The sequence below is a fragment of the Hipposideros armiger genome, unplaced genomic scaffold (genome assembly GCF_001890085.2).
Source record: "Hipposideros armiger isolate ML-2016 unplaced genomic scaffold, ASM189008v1 scaffold_664, whole genome shotgun sequence".
Classification (NCBI taxonomy): Eukaryota; Metazoa; Chordata; class Mammalia; order Chiroptera; family Hipposideridae; genus Hipposideros; species Hipposideros armiger.
The window spans coordinates 437,525-458,038 of NW_017732014.1; the positions used below are offsets into that span (position 1 = coordinate 437,525).

At 41.6% G+C, this 20,514-nt stretch overlaps 1 protein-coding gene across 5 annotated transcripts in view; it reads left to right on the top strand.

The window, feature by feature from the left end:
- Positions 1 to 20,514, top strand: part of LOC109372792 (zinc finger protein 226-like) — a 39,451-nt gene that overhangs the window by 11,905 nt on the left and 7,032 nt on the right. Inside the window, exons 1-3 of one of the 5 annotated variants that reach the window (XM_019626249.1) lie at positions 13,573 to 13,754; positions 14,238 to 14,283; positions 18,884 to 18,945. In XM_019626249.1, coding sequence (XP_019481794.1) covers positions 14,259 to 14,283; positions 18,884 to 18,945 — 87 coding nt within the window. In that variant the 5' untranslated portion in view covers positions 13,573 to 13,754; positions 14,238 to 14,258. Of the gene's footprint in view, positions 1 to 2,636; positions 4,283 to 13,572; positions 13,755 to 14,237; positions 14,284 to 18,883; positions 18,946 to 20,514 lie in introns of those variants that run through there. The other 4 variants (XM_019626250.1, XM_019626248.1, XM_019626251.1 and 1 more) reach the window with 4 other exon arrangements.

The following is a 20,514-nucleotide window of genomic DNA, read 5'->3' on the forward strand; positions in this document are numbered from 1 at the left end:
GGAAGGGGAACAGACAAGTTGCTGTCCTTTTGTTCTTCAGTCTAGTTGTGGAGGATGTCGCTTCACTGGCCCATGTTGGTATTGTGATCATTGCATTCTTCCCGGCTAAGGCAGATTGGAGGTTGGCTATTGAACGGCCATTCATGGCGGCTCACCGCAACTCACGCCGGCTGCCAGCCACTCACACTGGCTGCCCGCCACTCACGGTAGCTCACGGCAGCCCACTGCAGCCTATGCTGTCGCTGGTGACCCATGGCAGCCCACCTCCAGGTCGAGCTTTTGTTCACCATCTCAGCTGCAGAGGGCGCAGCATCACTGGCCCATGTGGGATCCAAACTGGCGGCCGTGCTGCTCAGAGCTCATGCTCCCAAGCCAACTCTTAACCAACGAGCCACTTGGCTGGCCCCAGAAGTACTATTTTTAAAGAAAGACTTTTTTAGAGCAGTTTTAGGTTCACAGCCAAATTGAGAGGAGGGTACAAAATACCCCATTTATCCCCTACCCCCACACACCCACAGCCTCTTATATTATTGACATCGAACACCAAATACTGTTAATGGACCTACATTGACAAGTCATTATCACCCAGAGTCTATACATTAGAGTTGACACTTGGTGTTGTACATTTTATGGATTTGGACGAATGTGTAATGCCATGTTTCCATCATTATAGTATCATACAGAGTAGTTTCACTGTCCCCAAAATCCTCTGTGCTCTACCTGTTCATCCCTCATTCCCCTAACGCCTGGCAACCACTGAAATTTTTGTCTCTATACTTTTTCTTTTCCAGAATGTCTTATAGTTGGCATCATACAGTATGTAGCCTTTTCAGATTGTCTTCTTTCATTTAGTAATATGCATTTACCTTTCCTCCATATCTTTTCATGGCTTGATAGATCTTTTCTTTTTAGCACTGAACAATAATCCATTGTGTGGATAGACCACAGTTTATTTATCTGTTCATCTACTGAAGGACATCTTGTCTTCCAAGTTTTGTCATTAAAAATAAAGCTGCTATAAACATCTGTGTACAGGTTTTTGTGTGGACATAGGTTTTCAGCTCCTTCCAGTAAATATCAAGGAGCACAATAGCTGGATTGTATGATAAGAGTATGTTTAGTTTTATAAGAAACCATCAAACTGTCTCCAAAGTGGCTATACCATTTTGCGTTTCAGCAATGAATGTGAGTTCCTATTGCTCCATATCCTTGTGAATATTTGGTTGTCAGTGTCCTGGATTTTGACCATTCTAATAGGTATACGGTGTTATCTTATTATTGTTTTAATTTGCCATTCCCTGATGACATAAGATGTGGAACATCTTTTCATATGCTTAATTGCCATCTGTATATCTTCTTAGGTGATGTGTCTGTTAAGGTCTTCAGCCCATTTTTTAAATCAGGTTCTTTGTTGTTGTTTTTTTTGTTTGTTTTTTAAAGATTTTTTTTTTAATTTTTATTGGGGAATTAGGGGGATGGGAACAGACAAGTTGCTGTCGTTTTGTTCTTCAGTCTAGTTGTGGAGGACGTTGTTTCACTGGCCCAAGTTAGCACCATCATTGCGCTCTTCCCGGGCGAGGCACATCAGTTGCCGGCTTCTGGATGGCTGCTCACTGCGGCTGCTGGCCGCTCATGCTGGCTGCTGGCTACATATGGTAGCCCATGGCAACCCACTGCCACAGGGGCTGCAGCCTACACCTTTGCTGGCGACTCACAGCAGCCCAGCTCCAGGTTGAGCTGTTGTTCAGCATCTTAGCTGTGGAGGGCAGTGTCACTGGCCCTCATATGTGGGATCCGAACCGGGGCCCTCTGGCGTCCCAAGCCAGTTCTTAACCATCGTGCCACTCGGCTGGCCCTATTGTTGAGTTTTAAGAGAAGCATTTCTTAAACTAATTGAAAAGTTTATTGAAAAAATACCAGATGTTTAGATAAATTTGTATAACTATGGAAACTTTAGAATACCAACAAGGGTAAATCTTTTAGAAAAAAACATTTCTAAACTTAAATTATTAAAAGTAGTCAAAACTTCGTAATAGTTGCCAGCTCATTTAATGTCTATCAACACAAAAAAAACAGGATTAGGTGTATATGTTGTGCTAAATTTCTAGCAATACTTTGAATATATAAATATAAGTACTTCAAGGCATTGGATATTAGACTATATTACATTAACCCAAAATTTGAAGTCTTGATTATGTTATTGCTTTTCCTTAAAATTCTAGTTCATTCCTATTTTATTTCTATATAACTTTTATGTCTGCATAATTTATTAACTACATAATTTACTATTCAAGATTTTACACTGACTTCATAATTCAGTAGACGTGGCCATATGTTAACAGTTTGAATCATATTATCAATTTTTTAAAATTAAATCTTTGACATCTAGCTTGCACCTCACATAGGAAACTTGGTATGTACTAATGGGCTTCATTATACTTAGTGGATAGGAGCCAACTGAACCACCTTTTGGTTCCCATAGCATTCAAACCAGAGAACATGCTATACAGTGGAAAAGACAAACTAAATATCCCCTGGATCCATTAAAGTCTCATTCTCTCCCCTAAATGTGAAATCTTGAAAACGCCAAAAAAAGCCTTCAGTTGTCCGCTTCTCTGAATTTTCTTTCTTTACAGGAGGAAAGATCCAAAGTGAGATGGAGACCATTCCAGAAGCAGAACCACATGAAGAACTTTCCTGCTGGCAGATCTGGCAACAGATTGCAAATGACTTAATCAGGTGTCAAGACTCCATGATAAAGAGTTCTCAGTTCCCCACACAAGGGGATTCTCCCAGCCCTGTTGGGGTAGGACTATCGTTAACTCACACAGGCCAGAAACATTACCAGTGTAATGAATGTAAAAAAATTTTCACTGATGTCTCCCGCTTTGATCTTCATCAACAAATACACTCAGGAGAGAAGTCCCATACATGCAATGAGTGTGGAAAAAGCTTCTGCTATAGCTCAGCACTACGTATTCATCAGAGAGTTCACTTGGGGGAGAAACGCTATAAGTGTGATGAATGTGGTAAGGAATTCAGTCAGAACTCACGTCTGCAAACTCATCAGAAAGTCCACACTGTAGAGAAACCATTCAAATGTGAGGAATGTGGGAAAGGCTTCAGTCGTAGATCAACACTTACTGTTCATTGTAAATTACACACGGGAGAGAAACCTTACAATTGTGACAAATGTGGAAGGGCCTTTATTCACGCTTCACATCTTCAGGAACATCAGAGGATCCACACTGGGGAAAAACCATTCAGATGTGATATATGTGGGAAGAACTTCCGTCGTCGATCAGCACTTAATAGCCATTGTATGGTCCACACGGGAGAGAAGCCATACAAATGTGAGGACTGTGGGAAGTGCTTCACTTGTAGCTCAAATCTTCATATCCATCAGAGGGTCCACACAGGAGAAAAACCCTACAAATGTGAGGAATGTGGTAAGTGCTTTATTCAGCCTTCACAATTTCAGGCCCATCGGAGAATCCACACTGGAGAGAAACCATATGTGTGTAGAGAGTGTGGTAAGGGATTCATTTACAGTTCAAGTTTTCAAGCCCATCAGGGAGTTCACACAGGAGCGAAACCATACAAATGCGATGAGTGTGGGAAGAGCTTCAGGATGAAAATCCATTATCAAGTTCATCTCGTGGTCCACACAGGAGAGAAACCCTATAAATGTGAGCTGTGTGGGAAGGGCTTCCGTCAGAGTTCATATCTCAAAATCCACCAGAAGGCCCACAGTGTGGAGAAACCTTTTAAGTGTGAGGAATGTGGGCAGGGCTTCAATCAGAGTTCACGACTTCAGATTCACCAGCTGATTCATACTGGGGAGAAACCATTCAAATGTGAAGAGTGTGGAAAGGGATTCAGCCGTAGAGCAGATCTTAAAATTCATTGCAGAATCCACACAGGAGAGAAACCGTATAATTGTGAGGAATGTGGAAAGGTATTCAGTCAGGCCTCACATCTTCTGACCCATCAGAGAGTCCACAGTGGAGAAAAGCCATTCAAATGTGACAAGTGTGGGAAGAACTTTAGTCGGATTTCACACCTTCAAGCCCATCAAAAAGTCCACACTGGATTAAAGCCATACAGATGTGAAGAGTGTGGGAAGGGCTTCAAGTGGAGCTTGAATCTTGACATGCATCAGAGGGTCCACACGGGAGAAAAACCATATAAGTGTGGGGAGTGTGGTAAGCACTTCAGTCAGGCCTCAAGTCTTCAACTTCATCAGAGTGTCCACACAGGAGAGAAACCATACAAATGTGATGTGTGTGGTAAAGTCTTCAGTCGGTCTTCACAACTTCAGTATCATGGGCGAGTTCACACAGGGGAGAAACCTTACAAGTGTGATATATGTGGAAAGACCTTCAGTTGGAGATCAAATCTTGTAAGTCATCACAAAATTCATACTGGCAATACATTGTATGAAAGTGACGAGAGTGGTAAGAACATCAAAGAATTGTCAGAGGAAAGGAGTTCTATAAAATGATGTTTTTTAAAAACTCATGTGCCACCTGAATTCTTATAATCATCAGGTTTCATAGAAGAGAAAATATTTGTTTCAGTTTAGTGGGTGTTTAAGCGATGGCTGAACATATCTCAGTTTTCAGTGGACCACTTTTGTAGAAGATGCAGTAAACGCTTCCGAACTTTGACAATTATCAGATGTCACTTAGGAGATGGGACTTCGAAAGGAAAAGAGTTTGGTCTGGCCTTTAACAAAAGTGTAATGATGGGCAAGCCAGGACTGACACCCACTAGAATGTAAGCTCTATGAGGGCAGAGCCTTTGCTGCTGAGTCTATACAACCTTCACATTGACTTGTGCTGGGAGGTGTGCTCTGTACCTGTATGTTACATAAACCGAAAGGAGAAAATGTACAAGATCTGAAATTGTATCTGGAGGAGGAAACCTGAAAAATAAAATTAATTCAGGAAAGTGAGCATTTATTGAAATGCAGAAAACCACTCAGTATTACAGTCCTCAATATGAATATGGTATTATCCTATTGCAATGGGCCCCTGTCCTCCTCCACAGCCTCTTCTCAAATCAGGTTCTTATTATTTGGGGCCCCGTGTAGTTTTGCAAGGATTGTGTGCAGTGTAATTGAACCATCTTTTGTGATTTTGCTGACAGTCCAGATTGAAACATTTCTGTAACTTTACAAGAAGTTGCTGCATATTACACAGTTGACTTTTATATTGGGTTGTCAGAAAAGTCATGATGCATTTTTGCAAAAAAAAAAACAGAAAAAATACGTCACAACTTTTCTGACAACCCAATATATCAATGTTAAGGTGGGTGTTTACTGTAACACTTTGACAGTGTCCCAGGTAGTTACCAGTGACATTTTTCTTAACCTTGAATTTATTATAGATTTTTAATTCTCTGCATTTGCATCCAACTTTGAAATGTTTGCCTTATGATTACTGTAACATTTCTTTTATCAAAACTTCTCAGGTAGGGGCTATGCCATATTCTTTCCCCATACCCATGAAATGAATACCCCAAAATTTGTGGGAATTTGACAATTTTATCAAATTTATTACTGAGGCAAGGCTGACGTTTATTTGCTCTTTTCTGTTGGTAGCGGTGAAGCATGGTTTGGGGAAAGGGTATATATCAGAATATAGGCTGTATATCTCTTTGATCTGGAAATCATTTATTTGGAAGTTATGATTATGAGACCAAAATTCCAAGCAGATGAACACTGTATCAATGATGTCACTGAGTTTTTAAAAGTGGATATAAGTGTACATCTATAGGAATTTGAATTTTGATAATATTCCTATATTAACCTGAAGCCATTAAAAATTATGGCAGATAACTGTAAGGACAGGAGAAATATATAACATGGGCTTTGAGAAATCATAGACTGAAGCCTTCATAGCACAATCAATCTTTGTGAGTGTGTGTATGTGTGTGTTTGCACATGTGCTTGTGTAAGGTAATGTGTAAAAAGGTACAACTCATAGTGGTTTTCATTGGCAAGGAGCATTTTGTTGTATTTTTCCATTTATAATTTCATAACTTATGTTTTAGTATTTCATTGAACATGGAATACTACCAAAGCAGTAAATTATTACAATAGAATTTTTAAAGTACTAAGTAATTATTCCTTACAGTTAAGACCTCATACATAATATGAGTGTTGTATGTTGTCATGTGGCACATAAGATCAGAATTAAAGAAGGGACTCTAGAAGCCACTTTCAAAACCAAAACACTCTTCTGGTTGTTTTGCATACACAGATAAATTGATGAGTTTCCACAACCATATCTTTGTAATTTATGCATGCTGTACTTTAGGTATAAATTCATAACAGGAAGAGGGCCAGAAACAAAATGGGTATACGTACGTTGTGGAGGTATTAAAAAATATATATTCCCTGTTGAAAAGGTATGCATAGGAAAGAACATAGCATACTAACCATGCCTCTTCTGGATGTGGAACAGAGCAGGTTTGGATTCCACACCATACTCAGACACGGTGATATTAAAGGGCTTTACTCAGCAAATTATATCTAATTGGGGAGACTGGTTTCCACAATTTGTTTTCTGGACCATACCTTAACAGTATGCTAGGTAATTATTAAGGTCCATGCTGTCTCAATTTGTGTGGTGTATTTGGAGTCCCCAAGATGTCCTCCAGGCCTGTCATTGGCTGGGCGTACTTACAAGACAGTAATCATAGTCATGACTGTGATTTGTTACAGTGAAAGGATGCAAAGTAAAATGAGCAAAGAGAAAGGTACAAAGGATGAAGTCTGGAGGAAATCAGATGTAACCTTCCAAGAGTCCTCTCTCTCTGGAATCACGATGTACTGAATTCCTTCAGCACTGAATTATGATAACATGTGAAGTGTTTACCAGGGAGGCCTATTAGAGACTCAATGCCCTAGGGTTTTATTGGGGGCTGGTCACGTAGGCACTCTCTACCTAGCATCTACCAAGATTAGAGACTCTCAGAAGGATAATAGGTGTTCGGCATAAACCACATTGTACAGATAGCTTAGGCACTGTGAGCTTGTGTCAGGGAATAGTAGGAACCCAGACACTGGTCAAGAGCCAACCTTGCAATCAGGCCTTTCTAAGGATTGCATTCTCAATTCTATGTTACCTTTCCTGCAAATACATGTATGACATCAAAAATCCAGTGCCTTCATTTTTATTTTTATTTGCTTTTTTTTGCTGTTATAAGATACCATAATAGGTCCTCTTTCTTCAAAGTAATTTGTAACCACAAATTCAGTAGGTAAAACCAAAATGATTTGTTGTCCTTATAACTGATTAGATTGCAGAGATAGCATACATTTACTCTCCTGGGTAACCTGAACTCCATGTTGGTCACAAGATAACCATAGCACCTGTGAGCTTTGCAATTTTTTGTTTGTTTGTTGTTCTTTGTTTACAGTTGAGAAGAGCTGTCTTATTTGTAGTATGTAGTTCATGTCCCAAAGTGACACTAACCTTGACTCCCATCCCTGCTCAAGATTAATTCCCAGCTCTGTGCCAAGTTCCTCCCACTTTTCAACATGAATTTGACTTACCTGTTCATTTCTGACCTCTGGGGATTTATTTCCCTGTCTTGACTCTAAGCTGGCTACTGTGATGATGGTCTGTCAGTTTGACTGGGTCGGGATATCTGTGAGAATGTTTCTGAATGTGATTAGTATTTCAGCCAGTGGACTCAGACTGTCCTCCCCAATGTAGATGGGCGTCGTCCAGTCCATTGAGGACTTGAATAGAACAAAAGGAGGAAGGAGGAATTGGCCCACTTTTGTTTCCTGCCTGCCCGCTTCAGTGGAGACATGTCATTTTTCTGGTCCTCAGACTGGAATTTAAACCATAGGCTTCCCTTGTTCTCAGTCCTTGAGACTTGGTCTGAATAACACCACCGGCTTTCTTGGGTCTCCCTTCTCAGTCTCCATAATTGCATGAGCCAGCTCCTTATACATGTATCTGAATGCATATATATCTGAGATATCTGCTCACCAGGCTTCCCTCTTGGAACTGGCTCAGGCCACAGGGCTTTGGGATAACCACATGAGCATCGTCCTGGAGTTTCTTAGGGGCATTTGGTCAGTTACACACATTGAGTAGAGCTCAAAGACAACTCTAGATAGAGAAACAGGGATGGGGCATACCTGTGTCCAGGTCTAGTCTTGGGCACCCCACCTGGACAGCACTGCTCGTTGTGACCAATCACAGGCCTTGGAGTGAGATTTTAAAAACTTTGAGGAAAAAATACAAATTGTGGAGACCCTTGAAGCACAGGGTCCAGAGCAGGGAACTCACTTACCTGGCCCTAAGGGTAGTACTCTGTCACATCCCATAGCCAATCTCACCCCATCTTGCAAAGCGCACTATGGTGACTATCCTTGTTCATTTGGTTTTGAGCCGTAGTCTTAATGTTCCCATTTTTTGGGGTGAAGACTGTTAAGATCAGGGCATGAACACCTCAGTGAGATTGACATCACCAGAACTGTATTCCAAAACGATTGGGCGTATGTCACAGAAATTATACTACTAATTATATTCCCAAGAGCACTGAAAACATATATCCACACAAAAACTTGTGCAAAAGTGTTCATAGCATTATTCACAATAGGCAAAAAGTGAAAACAATCCTATGCCTGTCAACTGATGAATGGATAAACAAAATGTTTTGTATTCACACAATGCAATGTTTTTCAGCAATATGAAGGAATAAAGTAGTAATTAAAGCTACTACATGGATGAACTCTGATGACATGCCAAGTGAAAGAAGCCAGACACGAGATAATGTGTGGTATGATTGCATTTGTATGAAATGTGCAGAATAGGCCAATCCATAGAGACAGAGTAAATCAGTGGTTTCCAGGGGTTGGGGGTGGAGGATGGAGTTGGGAATGAGGAGTGACTGCTAATGTGTAGGGGACTCTTTTTGGGCAGACAGGAGAGTTATAGGATTAGATGGCGGTGGTCATTGCACAGCACTGTGAATCTTTTCAAACATGGAGACATGATAATATGTGATAATCCCCCCTCTAAGTGTTAAAACATAGCTATATTAGATTAGCCAAGGTTCTCCCAACAAAAATCAGTATTACGACTATACATTCAATACACTAGCAAAACTTAGGGTGACAAGGCATCCAAATGAAGGTGAGGAAGTGGTTACACTGAAAACCTAGGGTTACTCTTGGTAATGTGGGCTGCTATAGCCATTCTGGAGGTCAAGCTGGCTAATGTGAAATTTAAGTATACACATACGCTGTGAAATAATTTCGTCCTTGGGCATGTATTCCAAAGAACTCTAGCATTGGTCTATTCCAAAGAATTCCACATTCTCAGAGGTCTATAAGCAGACATGCATGACAATATGCATTTCATTGTTATTGGCAAAGGCAATGGGAAAAATAGGTAGGTAAAATGTGGGTGCAGAAATTGGAATTCTATGAACTTCCATCTGCTTTGTTTGGTTTTGCTATTTGGTAACTTCTTGAGATGGATATTTTCTGAATCAATTTTCAGCTTCTATTTTTTTTTTAATATTTACCAGTGATTTTTCTTTCTAACATATTCATGGTTTAATTTTTTACTTCTTTTTAAATTGGGGAGCAGTGTGTTTTTCCAGGACCCCTCAGTCAAGTAGTTGTTTCAATCTAGTTGTGGCCCATGCGGGGATCGAACCGGCAACCTTGGTGTTATGAGCACTGCACTCTAACCAACTTAGCTAACTGGCTGACCGATTCCCTTCTATTTTAACTTAAGCATTTAAGGCTCAACATTTCCCTGTATGGGTAAGTTAAATCCCCAGTTCTGATTATGAGTTTGATTTTTTTTTTTACAACATGTATGCTTTTCCTCCTGGCAAAGACTAAAAAAATGGTTTGCTTATAAAAATAATAGCTGCCATTTATCACATGTTTCCCACTTGCAAAGCACTGTGTTTAATGCTTGACACTGTCCCTAATTCTTTTAAGAGCCTGTAGAGTTAGTGATAATAGCCTTGCCTTGCAGATGAAGAAACTGAGACTCAGAGTTGTTAAGATGCTTGTGCACAGGGTCATAGCCTACACTGCCAGACTGAGAACTTGAACCCATGAATGCTTGATTCCAGGGCCTAAGCAGGCTCTCCCAGTGCCCCTCACTGCCTCTCCACTCACTCCCTTCCAAGCTTTTGACAAAAACTGCCATGCCAGGTTGAGAAGAGGCTTTCTGTTTAAAGAAAATGTGTGTGTGTGTGTGTGTGTGTGTGTGTGTGTGTGTGTGTGTGTGTAGGGGGAATTTACTATTTGGTTTGGATTTTCTGCAATAGTATATGGGAGAAGGTAGAGTATTGGATTATCTTTACAAGATTGAGAAACACTATAGTGTCGCATCCCGCACGACATGAGCAGTGGGAGAACGAGAGGTGGCGGCGAAGGGTTAAGAAATAAACAGGGCCAGCCGAGTGGCACGATGGTTAAGAACTGGCTTGGGACACCGGAGGGCCCCGGTTCGGATCCCACATATGAGGGCCAGTGACACTGCCCTCCACAGCTAAGATGCTGAACACCAGCTCAACCTGGAGCTGGGGTGCCGTGAGTCACCGGCAAAAGCGTAGGCTGCAGCCCCTGTGGCAGTGGGTTGCCATGGGCTACCGTGTGTAGCCAGCAGCCAGCGTGAGCGGCCAGCAGCCGCCGTGAGCGGCCAGCAGCCGCCGTGAGCGGCCATCCAGAAGCCGGCGACTGATGTGCCTCGCCCGGGAAGAACGCAATGATGGTGCCAACTTGGGCCAGTGAAGCAACGTCCTCCACAACTAGACTGAAGAACAAAACGACAGCAACTTGTCTGTTCCCCTTCCCCCAATTCCCCAATAAAAATCTTTAAAAAAAAAGCATTATTGCTTTTAAAAAATAAATAAATAAATAAATAAAAGAAACAGCAGTCAAGAGTTAAATGAGTGTGGGGCCAAGGGTCTCCAGCCTTGTGGACTAAGAGCCCCGAATCGGGCCGACACACCGCTTTTATTTCTCCACCTACCCAGAAGTAGCATTGTTCTCTCCACAGTCTGTGAGTCTCATTCCTGAGAACATGCTCAAGCCAAATTACCCATGCCTGCAAGCTGCTATTACAGAGAGTCCACCTGCAGGGTAAGACAGATGCTCTGCCTTCACACACCCTGTACGCATACACTCCAGGAAGATAAGATTATTGTGCTGAGGACATACTATCACACCATCAGGTCACTTCCCAAGCAGGTTGAGGGAAGGAATGTAACTACAGAGGTAGAAGACCTCCAGTCTTTTTTGGGGGTGAGTGAGGGCACATGCCCACCTCCATCAGCCCTGAGATTTCTCCTAATGGCCTCCACCCGACCGTGCCTGTCTTAGGTTGTTCCTCCCACGAGGAATCTTACCTGTCATTGACTAACCGGCTATCCTTTAGAGCCAAACAGAGAGGCACAAGGTGTATGAACAGTGTCCTCAAAAGGGTCAGTTTAGGGTTAAGCGCAGGGGGCCAGATGGCTGCACAGCTGCGTGACAACACTATAGTGAAGTAAAGTTTAGCATCCTTGAGAATGAACAGATATATTACCCATGACCCCATGAGTGTCAAGCAGATGGATTTTATTCATGCATTCATCAGATATTTCTAGAAATGCTATTTCTTGGGGAACATTGTGTATAATGCTGTAAGAGATGGAAACAAATGGGCAGGATCGGTATTGGGGAGCCTTTGCTCCCTTGTTGAGCCCTGCCTGTCCGGTGACTAGAGCAGGGAACACTTGACCCTCACTGAGAGGTTCTGTGAGTACTTTAGTCAGCTGTGCTGTTGTTTGTGTCCCCCAAAATAACAAAGAGGGCTAGTGATGTTAGTGGTGATGATAAACGTATGCTCTACCCTGTCATGACCTTTTGGACACTGACCCAGTAAGGAGTGTATACAGTTAAAATAAATCACCTCCCTGAATCACCAGTAGCCCAGCTGCAGAGCTTCTCCTCTGCTCACTCTGGGCGCTTGAGGCCTCATCTCACCAGCTTTGTGTTTTCTGTCCTGTGTGCAGTAACTGCAGATGAAATGGCCTCTCCACATCCCCTCCAGCACCATAATCAAGGATACCAGGTCAGCGTCCTCAGCACACTTAGTAAATCTGTTTCTCCTTAAAGCACCAAAGGGACACTCTTGGTCACCTCGTCCCATGTCACTGCCTCCCTTTCACCTTCCCAAAGCTGATGGGGTCTAGAGGCATTGCTTCAAGTGTATGAGCACCATGAAGAAGAGCTGAGCAGTCAGGGGCTTAGCAAGTAGGTTGTTACGCATGCATTTACCCACCCCATCCACCTCAACACACATGCAATTACTACTGGGGATGTCGTGTGATTTTTTTTTTTTTAACACTAGTTTTGCTTATTCACAAATGAAATTGTTGGGCCCCTGAGCCTCTCTTTTCCTACCATTCAGATGTCTCAGTTTTGGAGTTTTCTGTCCTCCCCTCCCTTCTCTTCCCTTCATTTCCCTTTCCTTCTTCATTGTAGAATCACTTTTATTGCATTGCTTGACCAGCATTCATTCATTACATGGTTGGCTTGTTTTGATCTACACATTAAGATGATGCATGAAGTTGTTTCATGCTACAGATGTATTGTGTGGAGACACTGCACTACAACCTACAGTGCTCACTTTTTTTTAACCTTTGACCCCCTTCACCCATTGAATCTTTTTTTGGTTCTGTCAGTTTTGCTTTATAAATTATGAACTTATTAGTTTCCAGTAACTTTAAACTTTTATTATTCTGAAGTGTCTCTCTGTATGTCAAGTAATGCTTTTTTTCCTTAAAGTTCACCTGATCAAATATTAATATTAATATCATAAAATTTATAATTATAGAAATAATTTGAGGACTAGGATGATATCTTTATCTAGAAAGGGTTTTCATTTGCTTCTGCAAGGGCCGAAAGATACTAAGAAAACACGTTCACCTTTATGCAATTTCAGGGATTGAGATGATTTGACGTTTGGTGATTTGAGTCCCTGCCAAGGAATGCTCAGTTTCCTTTTACTCTTATTCCTATGGTGAATCTCTTTGGAATTTACCAGGAAGCCTCTGTGGTAGGCAATGGATTTATGTCACTTAGCCCCTCCAATCTGTCTTAAAATGCTACTAAGCTTCTCAATGAACAGAACCTACACTCTTCTAAGGCCGACATGCAGATGTCAAGACATCTGCCCAAGATGTTCTCGGGGATTCCAGGAAGTGAAAATCAGGAGCTCAAAGTAGGTGGGTTCCTTCCGCATCAGGGGGCGCTGCTTTGTCCGTTTTCCGCTTGAGAGTTGTAGTCTACGAAGGTGGTGCTGTTGTTGTTTATCCCCTTTAGCCTTCTGGGACATGTAGTTCAGAGCTCCGTGTAGTCTTACTGCAACTACAGTAAGCCCGTACTGTAAATATTTTGCCCCGCGGAATTCTGGGAAGTGTAGGTCCCAGAGCTCCGTGTAGTCGCAAGCACGTCATTTCAGGGAGGGCGGTGCTGGGGCATCTGGGAAATGTAGTCCACGAGCTCCGGGTAGCCACAAGCACTTCCGCCCCAGGAGGACGATGTAGCAGCCATCTTTTCCGTGGTTATGCTATTCAGGTCGGCTACTTACGACCCATTCTAACTTCCCTGATTTGAACCTGGGGCCAACAGCTACCGGCTTTTCGTTTGGGGAGAAAGAAGAGGAACAGCTAACAGCGGAGGTTAGAGTTCAGAGGTGGCGATTTGAGTTCCACAGGTTGGAGCTTTGCGTTTGGGACATCCCGGGCATGGGGTGGGCTCGGTCGTGCTTCGCGGGGTTTGAGTGTCTCCCAGGTTCTCTGCACCCTCTAACCCAGCTCTCCCACCTACCACTTCATGCGGCATCACATTGGGTGCGTTACTTAACCAGTCTGTGCCTTCGCTTGCTGCTCTGTAAAAGAGAAGTAAAAGTAATATCTTCGTAATACATTCCTAATAGAATGTTTGGAGAAAAACGAGATAGCACAAGTGAACGGTTTAAAACTGCCTGGCACATGGATTAGTGTTATAAATACTATAACTCTTCCGAGAACTACCCATCTCGCAGTGAGATTCTGTGAGCCCCGGAAGCTAAATTGTCCTGGACCCCTAGTATTTTTTGGAAGGAGAGGATTGCTTCTAGCTGGTATCCCCGGAGGGTGTGAGTCATTGGGGATGCAAACACAATCCTGGTATTTCACAACTTCTTTTCCTTCCCCAGACAGAAGGAAAAAAGCACTCCATGCAGGACGAGAAAACGACTCCATGTGAGTAGAGCTTGGCATTTTTCTACTACCATAGTCACATAAATTGGAGAATGAGTAGGACATGTAAATGGACATGGGTAATGGTTATAATTAAGGCTTAGTTGCTGAGTTCAATCTAAAAGCTTTATATAAATGAACACATTTCTGTAAAACAGAGGCTCATAACCTGTTTGCTCATGGTTACCTTGCTAATAGGAAGCAGAGAGCGGGGGCTGAAACCTAGGCAGTCTGAGTCCAGACCTGAGTTCATTCATCTCTGTGGTATAGCCTCCTTAAGCATAGGGAACTGTCTAGAATCATATTGGGGAAGTAGGTTGTGACCTGATTGTGGGAACCTTGAGAGCAAGGCTTAGGCTATTCTCTGAATTTTTAAACAGTTTTCTCAACTGTTTTGCTATCTTATTTCAGATAATATTTATGTTTCAGAAGTAACATAATCATAATGTAAAATTCAGAAGATACATAAATAAAGAAAAATTTTGATTACCCACAACCTTAGGATGTAAAGATAATCATTGTTAACATTTTGGTTCTTTTTTGTCTGGTTACTCATTGTGTATATTTCTGTTTAGTGGAGCCTGTTTTCTTTGGGATTCATGGTACACTGCAGTGCTACTCTAATTGTGGTCTGCAAACCAGCAGTACTGGCATCACTTGGGTAGAAATGTCCAAAATGAGCCTTATACAAGACCTTCTGATGGGACCTAGGAATCTGTATTCCAGCAAGACCCTGAGGTGATGATTCCCGTGCACAGAAAAATGCGAGAAGCCCAGGAAAGGTTCTTGTCTGGAAACTGAGGCCTAGAGAATTGACCTTGCCAGCCGTCACAAGATGAGACTGAGCTGGATACACCAGAGCCCTACTCAGTTCAGTGATTTTCCCCCTACTAATTGTCAACTGTCAAGTCCCCTTGCAAAATCCTGACATCAGCAGAAGGCCGCTCACAAGTATAGAGACAAAATGGAAGGAATTAGAAGTCACAAAGATATATTTCTCCCAGGCTTTGGGGAGTGGATTCATTGCCATCTTTTGTAATACAGGACTCCTGCCTGAAGTAGGAAAACCAACTAGTATTAATAGTTACTGTTAATATTAGATACTTTTGCTATAGTCACATCATCAGAACTATTGTTATTGTTGTTACTGTGATTATTTCCTAATTTCTATAACTCTTTAAATATAACTTCGTACTTAGTTACAAAAATAGTGTAAGGAGTTTACATATATTCTTTAACAAGATTCTTCAATTATTTGTTTTCCTATTTGCTCTGTTGATGATCATCAGACAGATACTGCCAGGAACATACCTGTAACCACTTGGTTAAGTTTGTTTTAGCTTGCTGCAGCAGGGAAGCGCACACACCATGGGGAATTATGGGGCGTCTTGGGGAGATGCAGTTAGGAGGGGCTGCTTATAGGATGTTGGCTTATGCTAGGTGAATGGGAGAGAGTTGTAGGCAGTGAGGGTTTGTTCTGCATTGGATGCTGTCAAAAAGCAGAAGCAATTTGATGACTGAATGTTTTAAGAACTTTTATCTAGCAGATGGGAGAAACAACATGAGACTGGAGTTGTCGCTGTTAACAAAGCAGTCACTCATGTTAGCTGGGAGGGGCACTTCTTTGGCTATTTTTGCCACTGTAGAATGTAGCATGTCTTTGTCTCTGCATTATGGAGTGTCTTATCTTTTTCTTGTTCACCATGATCACTCAGTGGTCCGGATTTTCATTCATCAGTTGAAAACACCATGTTCTATTGGGTTGTCGGAAAAGTCATGACGCATTTTTGCAACGAAAAACATAGAAAAAAATACATCATGACTTTTCTGACAACTCAATAGCTAGTTTGGCAATTAACTTGTTGGCTATTCTTTTTGTTTTTTTTCACAACTTTATCATACTTAACACAAAACCCTTTTTGGGTTTTGTGCTGAACCATTTGCGAGCAAGCTACAGACAGTGATCAAAATGGAATTACTTACATTAATAACACACTTATCTAGTCCACCGTCCATATTTAAATTTTTTCAGTTTTCCTAATAAAATATTTGAGAACAATTTTTTTTTCTGATTCAGGGTCCAGTCCAATTACATGCATTGCAATTCATTTTTGTGTGTGTGTCATTACTCTCCTTTAATCTAAACTGATTCCTCAGACTTTTTCTTTTTTGCTCTTGATATTTTTGAAGAACAGTGTCAAATTATTATGTAGACTGTGGCTCTTTTTTGGTTTATCTGATATTTGCTCATAGTTAGATCCAGGCTATACATTATTAGAGATGGCACAGAATGGGTGAGGCAGTCTCAGGGCTTCACGTGAAGCAAATGTTGGTTTGTTGGTTTGCCCTAATTAGCAGTCTCACCTTAGTTTTCTTAGTTAAGGTGTCTTCCAGGTTACTGTTTTTCCTTTTGCTGTTAGAACTTGAAGACTATATATCTATCTTATTCCTGACCAAACTTTCCCCAATTTTAAGCATCCATTGGTGAATTTCTATCTTTCATTCTTTCTACATTTATTAGTTTGCATTCTACCCTGACAGTGTCCTAAGAGTTTTCTCTTCTTACCCATGCACTTCTTATACATTTCCATATTTATAACTATATTTGTAACTCAGATTCCTGTCTTTTTCATTTAAATTAAGTATGGACTGTCAAACTGTCGCGTCCCGGACAATAAGCGCAGTGAGAGAACGAGAGGGGGCGGCGAAGGGTTAAGAAAGAAAAGAAGCAGTAGCCAAGAGTTAAATGAGAGCGGGGCCAAGGGTCTGCAGCCTCGTGGACTAAGAGCCCCAAATCAGGCCAACACACCGCTTTTATTTCTCCACCTACCCGGAAGTAGCATTGTTCTCTCCAAAGTCTGTGAGTCTCATTCCTGAGAACTTGTTCATTCCGGATTACCCATGCCTGCAAGCTGCTGTTACTGAAAGTCCGCCCACATGACCAGATGAATGCTCTGCCTTCACACACCCATACACATATGATCCCAGGGAGATAAGATTATTATGCTGAGGACAGATATTATCACATCATCAGGTCACTTCCCAAGCAGGTTGCCAGAAGGAATGTAGCTACAGAGGGAGAAGACCTCAAGTTTCTTTGGGGACAGGTGAGGACCTATGCCCACCTCAATCAGCCCTGAGATTTCTCCTGATGGTCCCTATGCGACTGTGCCTGTCTTAGGTTGTTCCTTCCTCAAGGAATCTTACCCGTCATTGGGTAACCAGCCATCTTTTGGGGCCAAACAGGGAGATGCAAGGTGTATGAGCAGTGTCCTCAAAAGGGTCAGCTTAGGGGTAAGGATGGGGGGACAGACAGCTGGACAGCTTTGTGGCAACATCAAACTTATTTTTTATTGTTGCAGAATTGTGGGTTTTCTTTATCTCTGTGCATTTTGTCAAAAGGGCACTTACTGCTTTAAAAGAAATGTCACACATTTTTGTAACTTTCATAAAAAGTTGTCTGTGTCAATGTAAATATTGTTATTGAGGTAACACGTTATTAGGAAGACAAAACCAGAGACTTTTTGGAAGTTGTAAGAGTCTCTAACATGACAGAGCAACAACCTGTGAATGCCATGTATCCTACAATATTCTATTGGTAGAAATCAGTCTTATAAAAATAGTATCTAACTACAGAATATTGTCTGCTTTACTGCAATTGTTGAGAAATAAGAAATCCTGACAGTGTTCTGAGAGCCCTCTACCTTATGACAATGCCATGAGGTCTATACAGTTATTCTCCCCCACTTGTAGATGACAGAATTGAAGCAAAGAGGTGTTAATAATTTTTTTTTTAAGATTTTTATTGGGGAATTGGGGGATCTGAACAGTGCTGGGGAATTGGGGGAAGGGGAACAGACAAGTTGCTGTCCTTTTGTTCTTCAGTCTAGTTGTGGAGGACGTTGCTTCACTGGCCCAAGTTGGCACCATCATTGCGCTCTTCCCGGGCGAGGCAAATCAGTCGCCAGCTTCTGAACGGCCGCTCACTGCGGCTGCTGGCCGCTCACGCTGGCTGCTGGCTACATACGGTAGCCCATGGCAACCCACTGCCACAGGGGCTGCAGCCTATGCTGTCGCCGACAACTCATGGCATCCCAGCTCCAGGTTGAGCTGTTGTTCAGCATCTTAGCTGTAGAGGGCAGTGTCACTGGCCCTCATGTGGGATCCGAACTGGGGCCCTCTGGCGTCCCAAGCCAGCTCTTAACCAACGCGCCACTCGGCCGGCCCAGGTGTTAATAATTTATCTGAGATGACAGTGCTAGAGAATAGCCTAGTCAGGATTTCAACCCATGCATATTGACTCCAGAGCCTGTCCTTAGATTTTTTTTGTCTCAATTGACACCTTACCCAGCATAAGAATGACTGCTGTCAAAGCTACAGGCACACTGGTAATGGGCTCTCTGTGTATGGTTGGGCAGGGTGTTCTCTGAACTGCTACTGAAAGGGGCAGGGTGAGAATCTGGAAGGCCAAGTTCTGTCCAACAAGCTACAGGCAGCTGCCGCCACCCTGAGGACCAGGCACCTTTGCGAATTCACAGCAAGCAGCCATGTGGGTTAGTGACGTACTTGACCAATTTCCATTGACTTCTTTCTCCTTTTTCAGTCTGTCATCCTAGGACTCTGTTTCCCCAGAAGGCAAAAGAAAAACAAATGAACATGTTTAAGGTGAGTAGGGCTTGCCTTTTTTGCTTTAAAAAATGCTGTTTCAGTACTTGAAGATTGGACACAGTTTTTTTGTCTTTCAACAAGAGTCAAGGCTTTTGAGGAGCTGTTGAGTGTGTCAGGTGCTTGTTTTGTCCCGTTAAGTTTAATTGCCTTTGGTTTTAGTTTTTGTTTTATGTCTTCATTTTTTATCTTACAAATAAAAAAAAGTAATAGAAATGAAAAACATCTGCTTTACTATTTCCCTGCTTACAAATTAGCTTGAGTTTATATTTCCACTTTCCATCATATGTATTCATACTATGTATTGGTATTCAGAATATAGATACAACTTTAAATTAGTGTTTGCTTTTAATACTGTATAACATTCATTTTAAAGTGCTATATGATTTTCCTATCAAATTTATGTACATATTAAAGTATTCTCTTATTCATAGAAATTAATTTAGGATTTTTTACTGTTTTAGGAGCATTGCAGTATAGTTTTCCCGCATTTAACCTTTTTCTCAAACAATTCTGAAAAAATATTGCGTTTTCTGTCCTTAACATACTAGGTATTCAAAAGAAAAAGCGTGCTTTATATGTGGTACCTTGGATGTTTTTTGTACAATATTTAAATAGGGCGCGGTCCATCAGGGTCCAACTGCTGCTTCACACAGAAAAAAATATTGTTAGACATTTTCTCATTACAAGAGCTAGAGTTTGTCCCCGTGTGCCTGAGTCATAACCTGTGTGTAATTTATTGGTTTATTTTATTTCCTTCGTGAATTTTTCAAAATCAAAGTAACACATGACCTTAGTTTAAAAAGTTCACTGGTACTAGAGGACTTGTCGCTGCATTGAAACCTTAGGACAATTTTATGAAGAGGTCTTTGGTTTCATCTTCATTTTAAATATGAAGAAAGTAGTTTATGGGGCAGCCAGTTAGCTCAGTTGGGTAGAGCGCAGTGCTCATAACACCAAGGTTGTTGGTTTGATCCCCACATGGGCCACTGAGTTGCACCCTCCACAACTAGATTGAAACAACCACTTGACTTGGAGATGATGGGTCCTGGAAAAACACGCTGCACACTGTTCCCCAATAAAAATAAAAAAAAGAAAAAGTGGATTATGAAAAATGAGGAGGCCTCAGACTGAAACCTACCTTGCCAGCATCTTGAGCTTGGACTTAAAGCCTTCAGAACTGTGAAAAATAATTTCCTGTTGTTAAACCCACCAAGTCTGTGATAGTTTGTTATGGCAGCCTGATGAGACCAATACACTATTAACGTACATTTAAGGTTAAAAAAAGAAATAAGGAACCTGCTCAAGTTCACACAGAAAACTAAGTTAGAGTACTGTACTCACATAAAAGACAGAGATCGGAGGAAACAGTTTTTCATGCAGAGATCTGGCAAGCCATTTTGATTTATTTCTACATATAATGCTCCTCCTCACCTATTCCCACCTCAGTGGAAAGGTAGGTGCTAACAAACATTTTTGGCACTAAACTAGAACATGTGTCTGGGGTAATTAGCAATATTAACTAAAAAGTAGAACCTTTTTAGTCAGAATGCAGCAGTTGGAATTCCA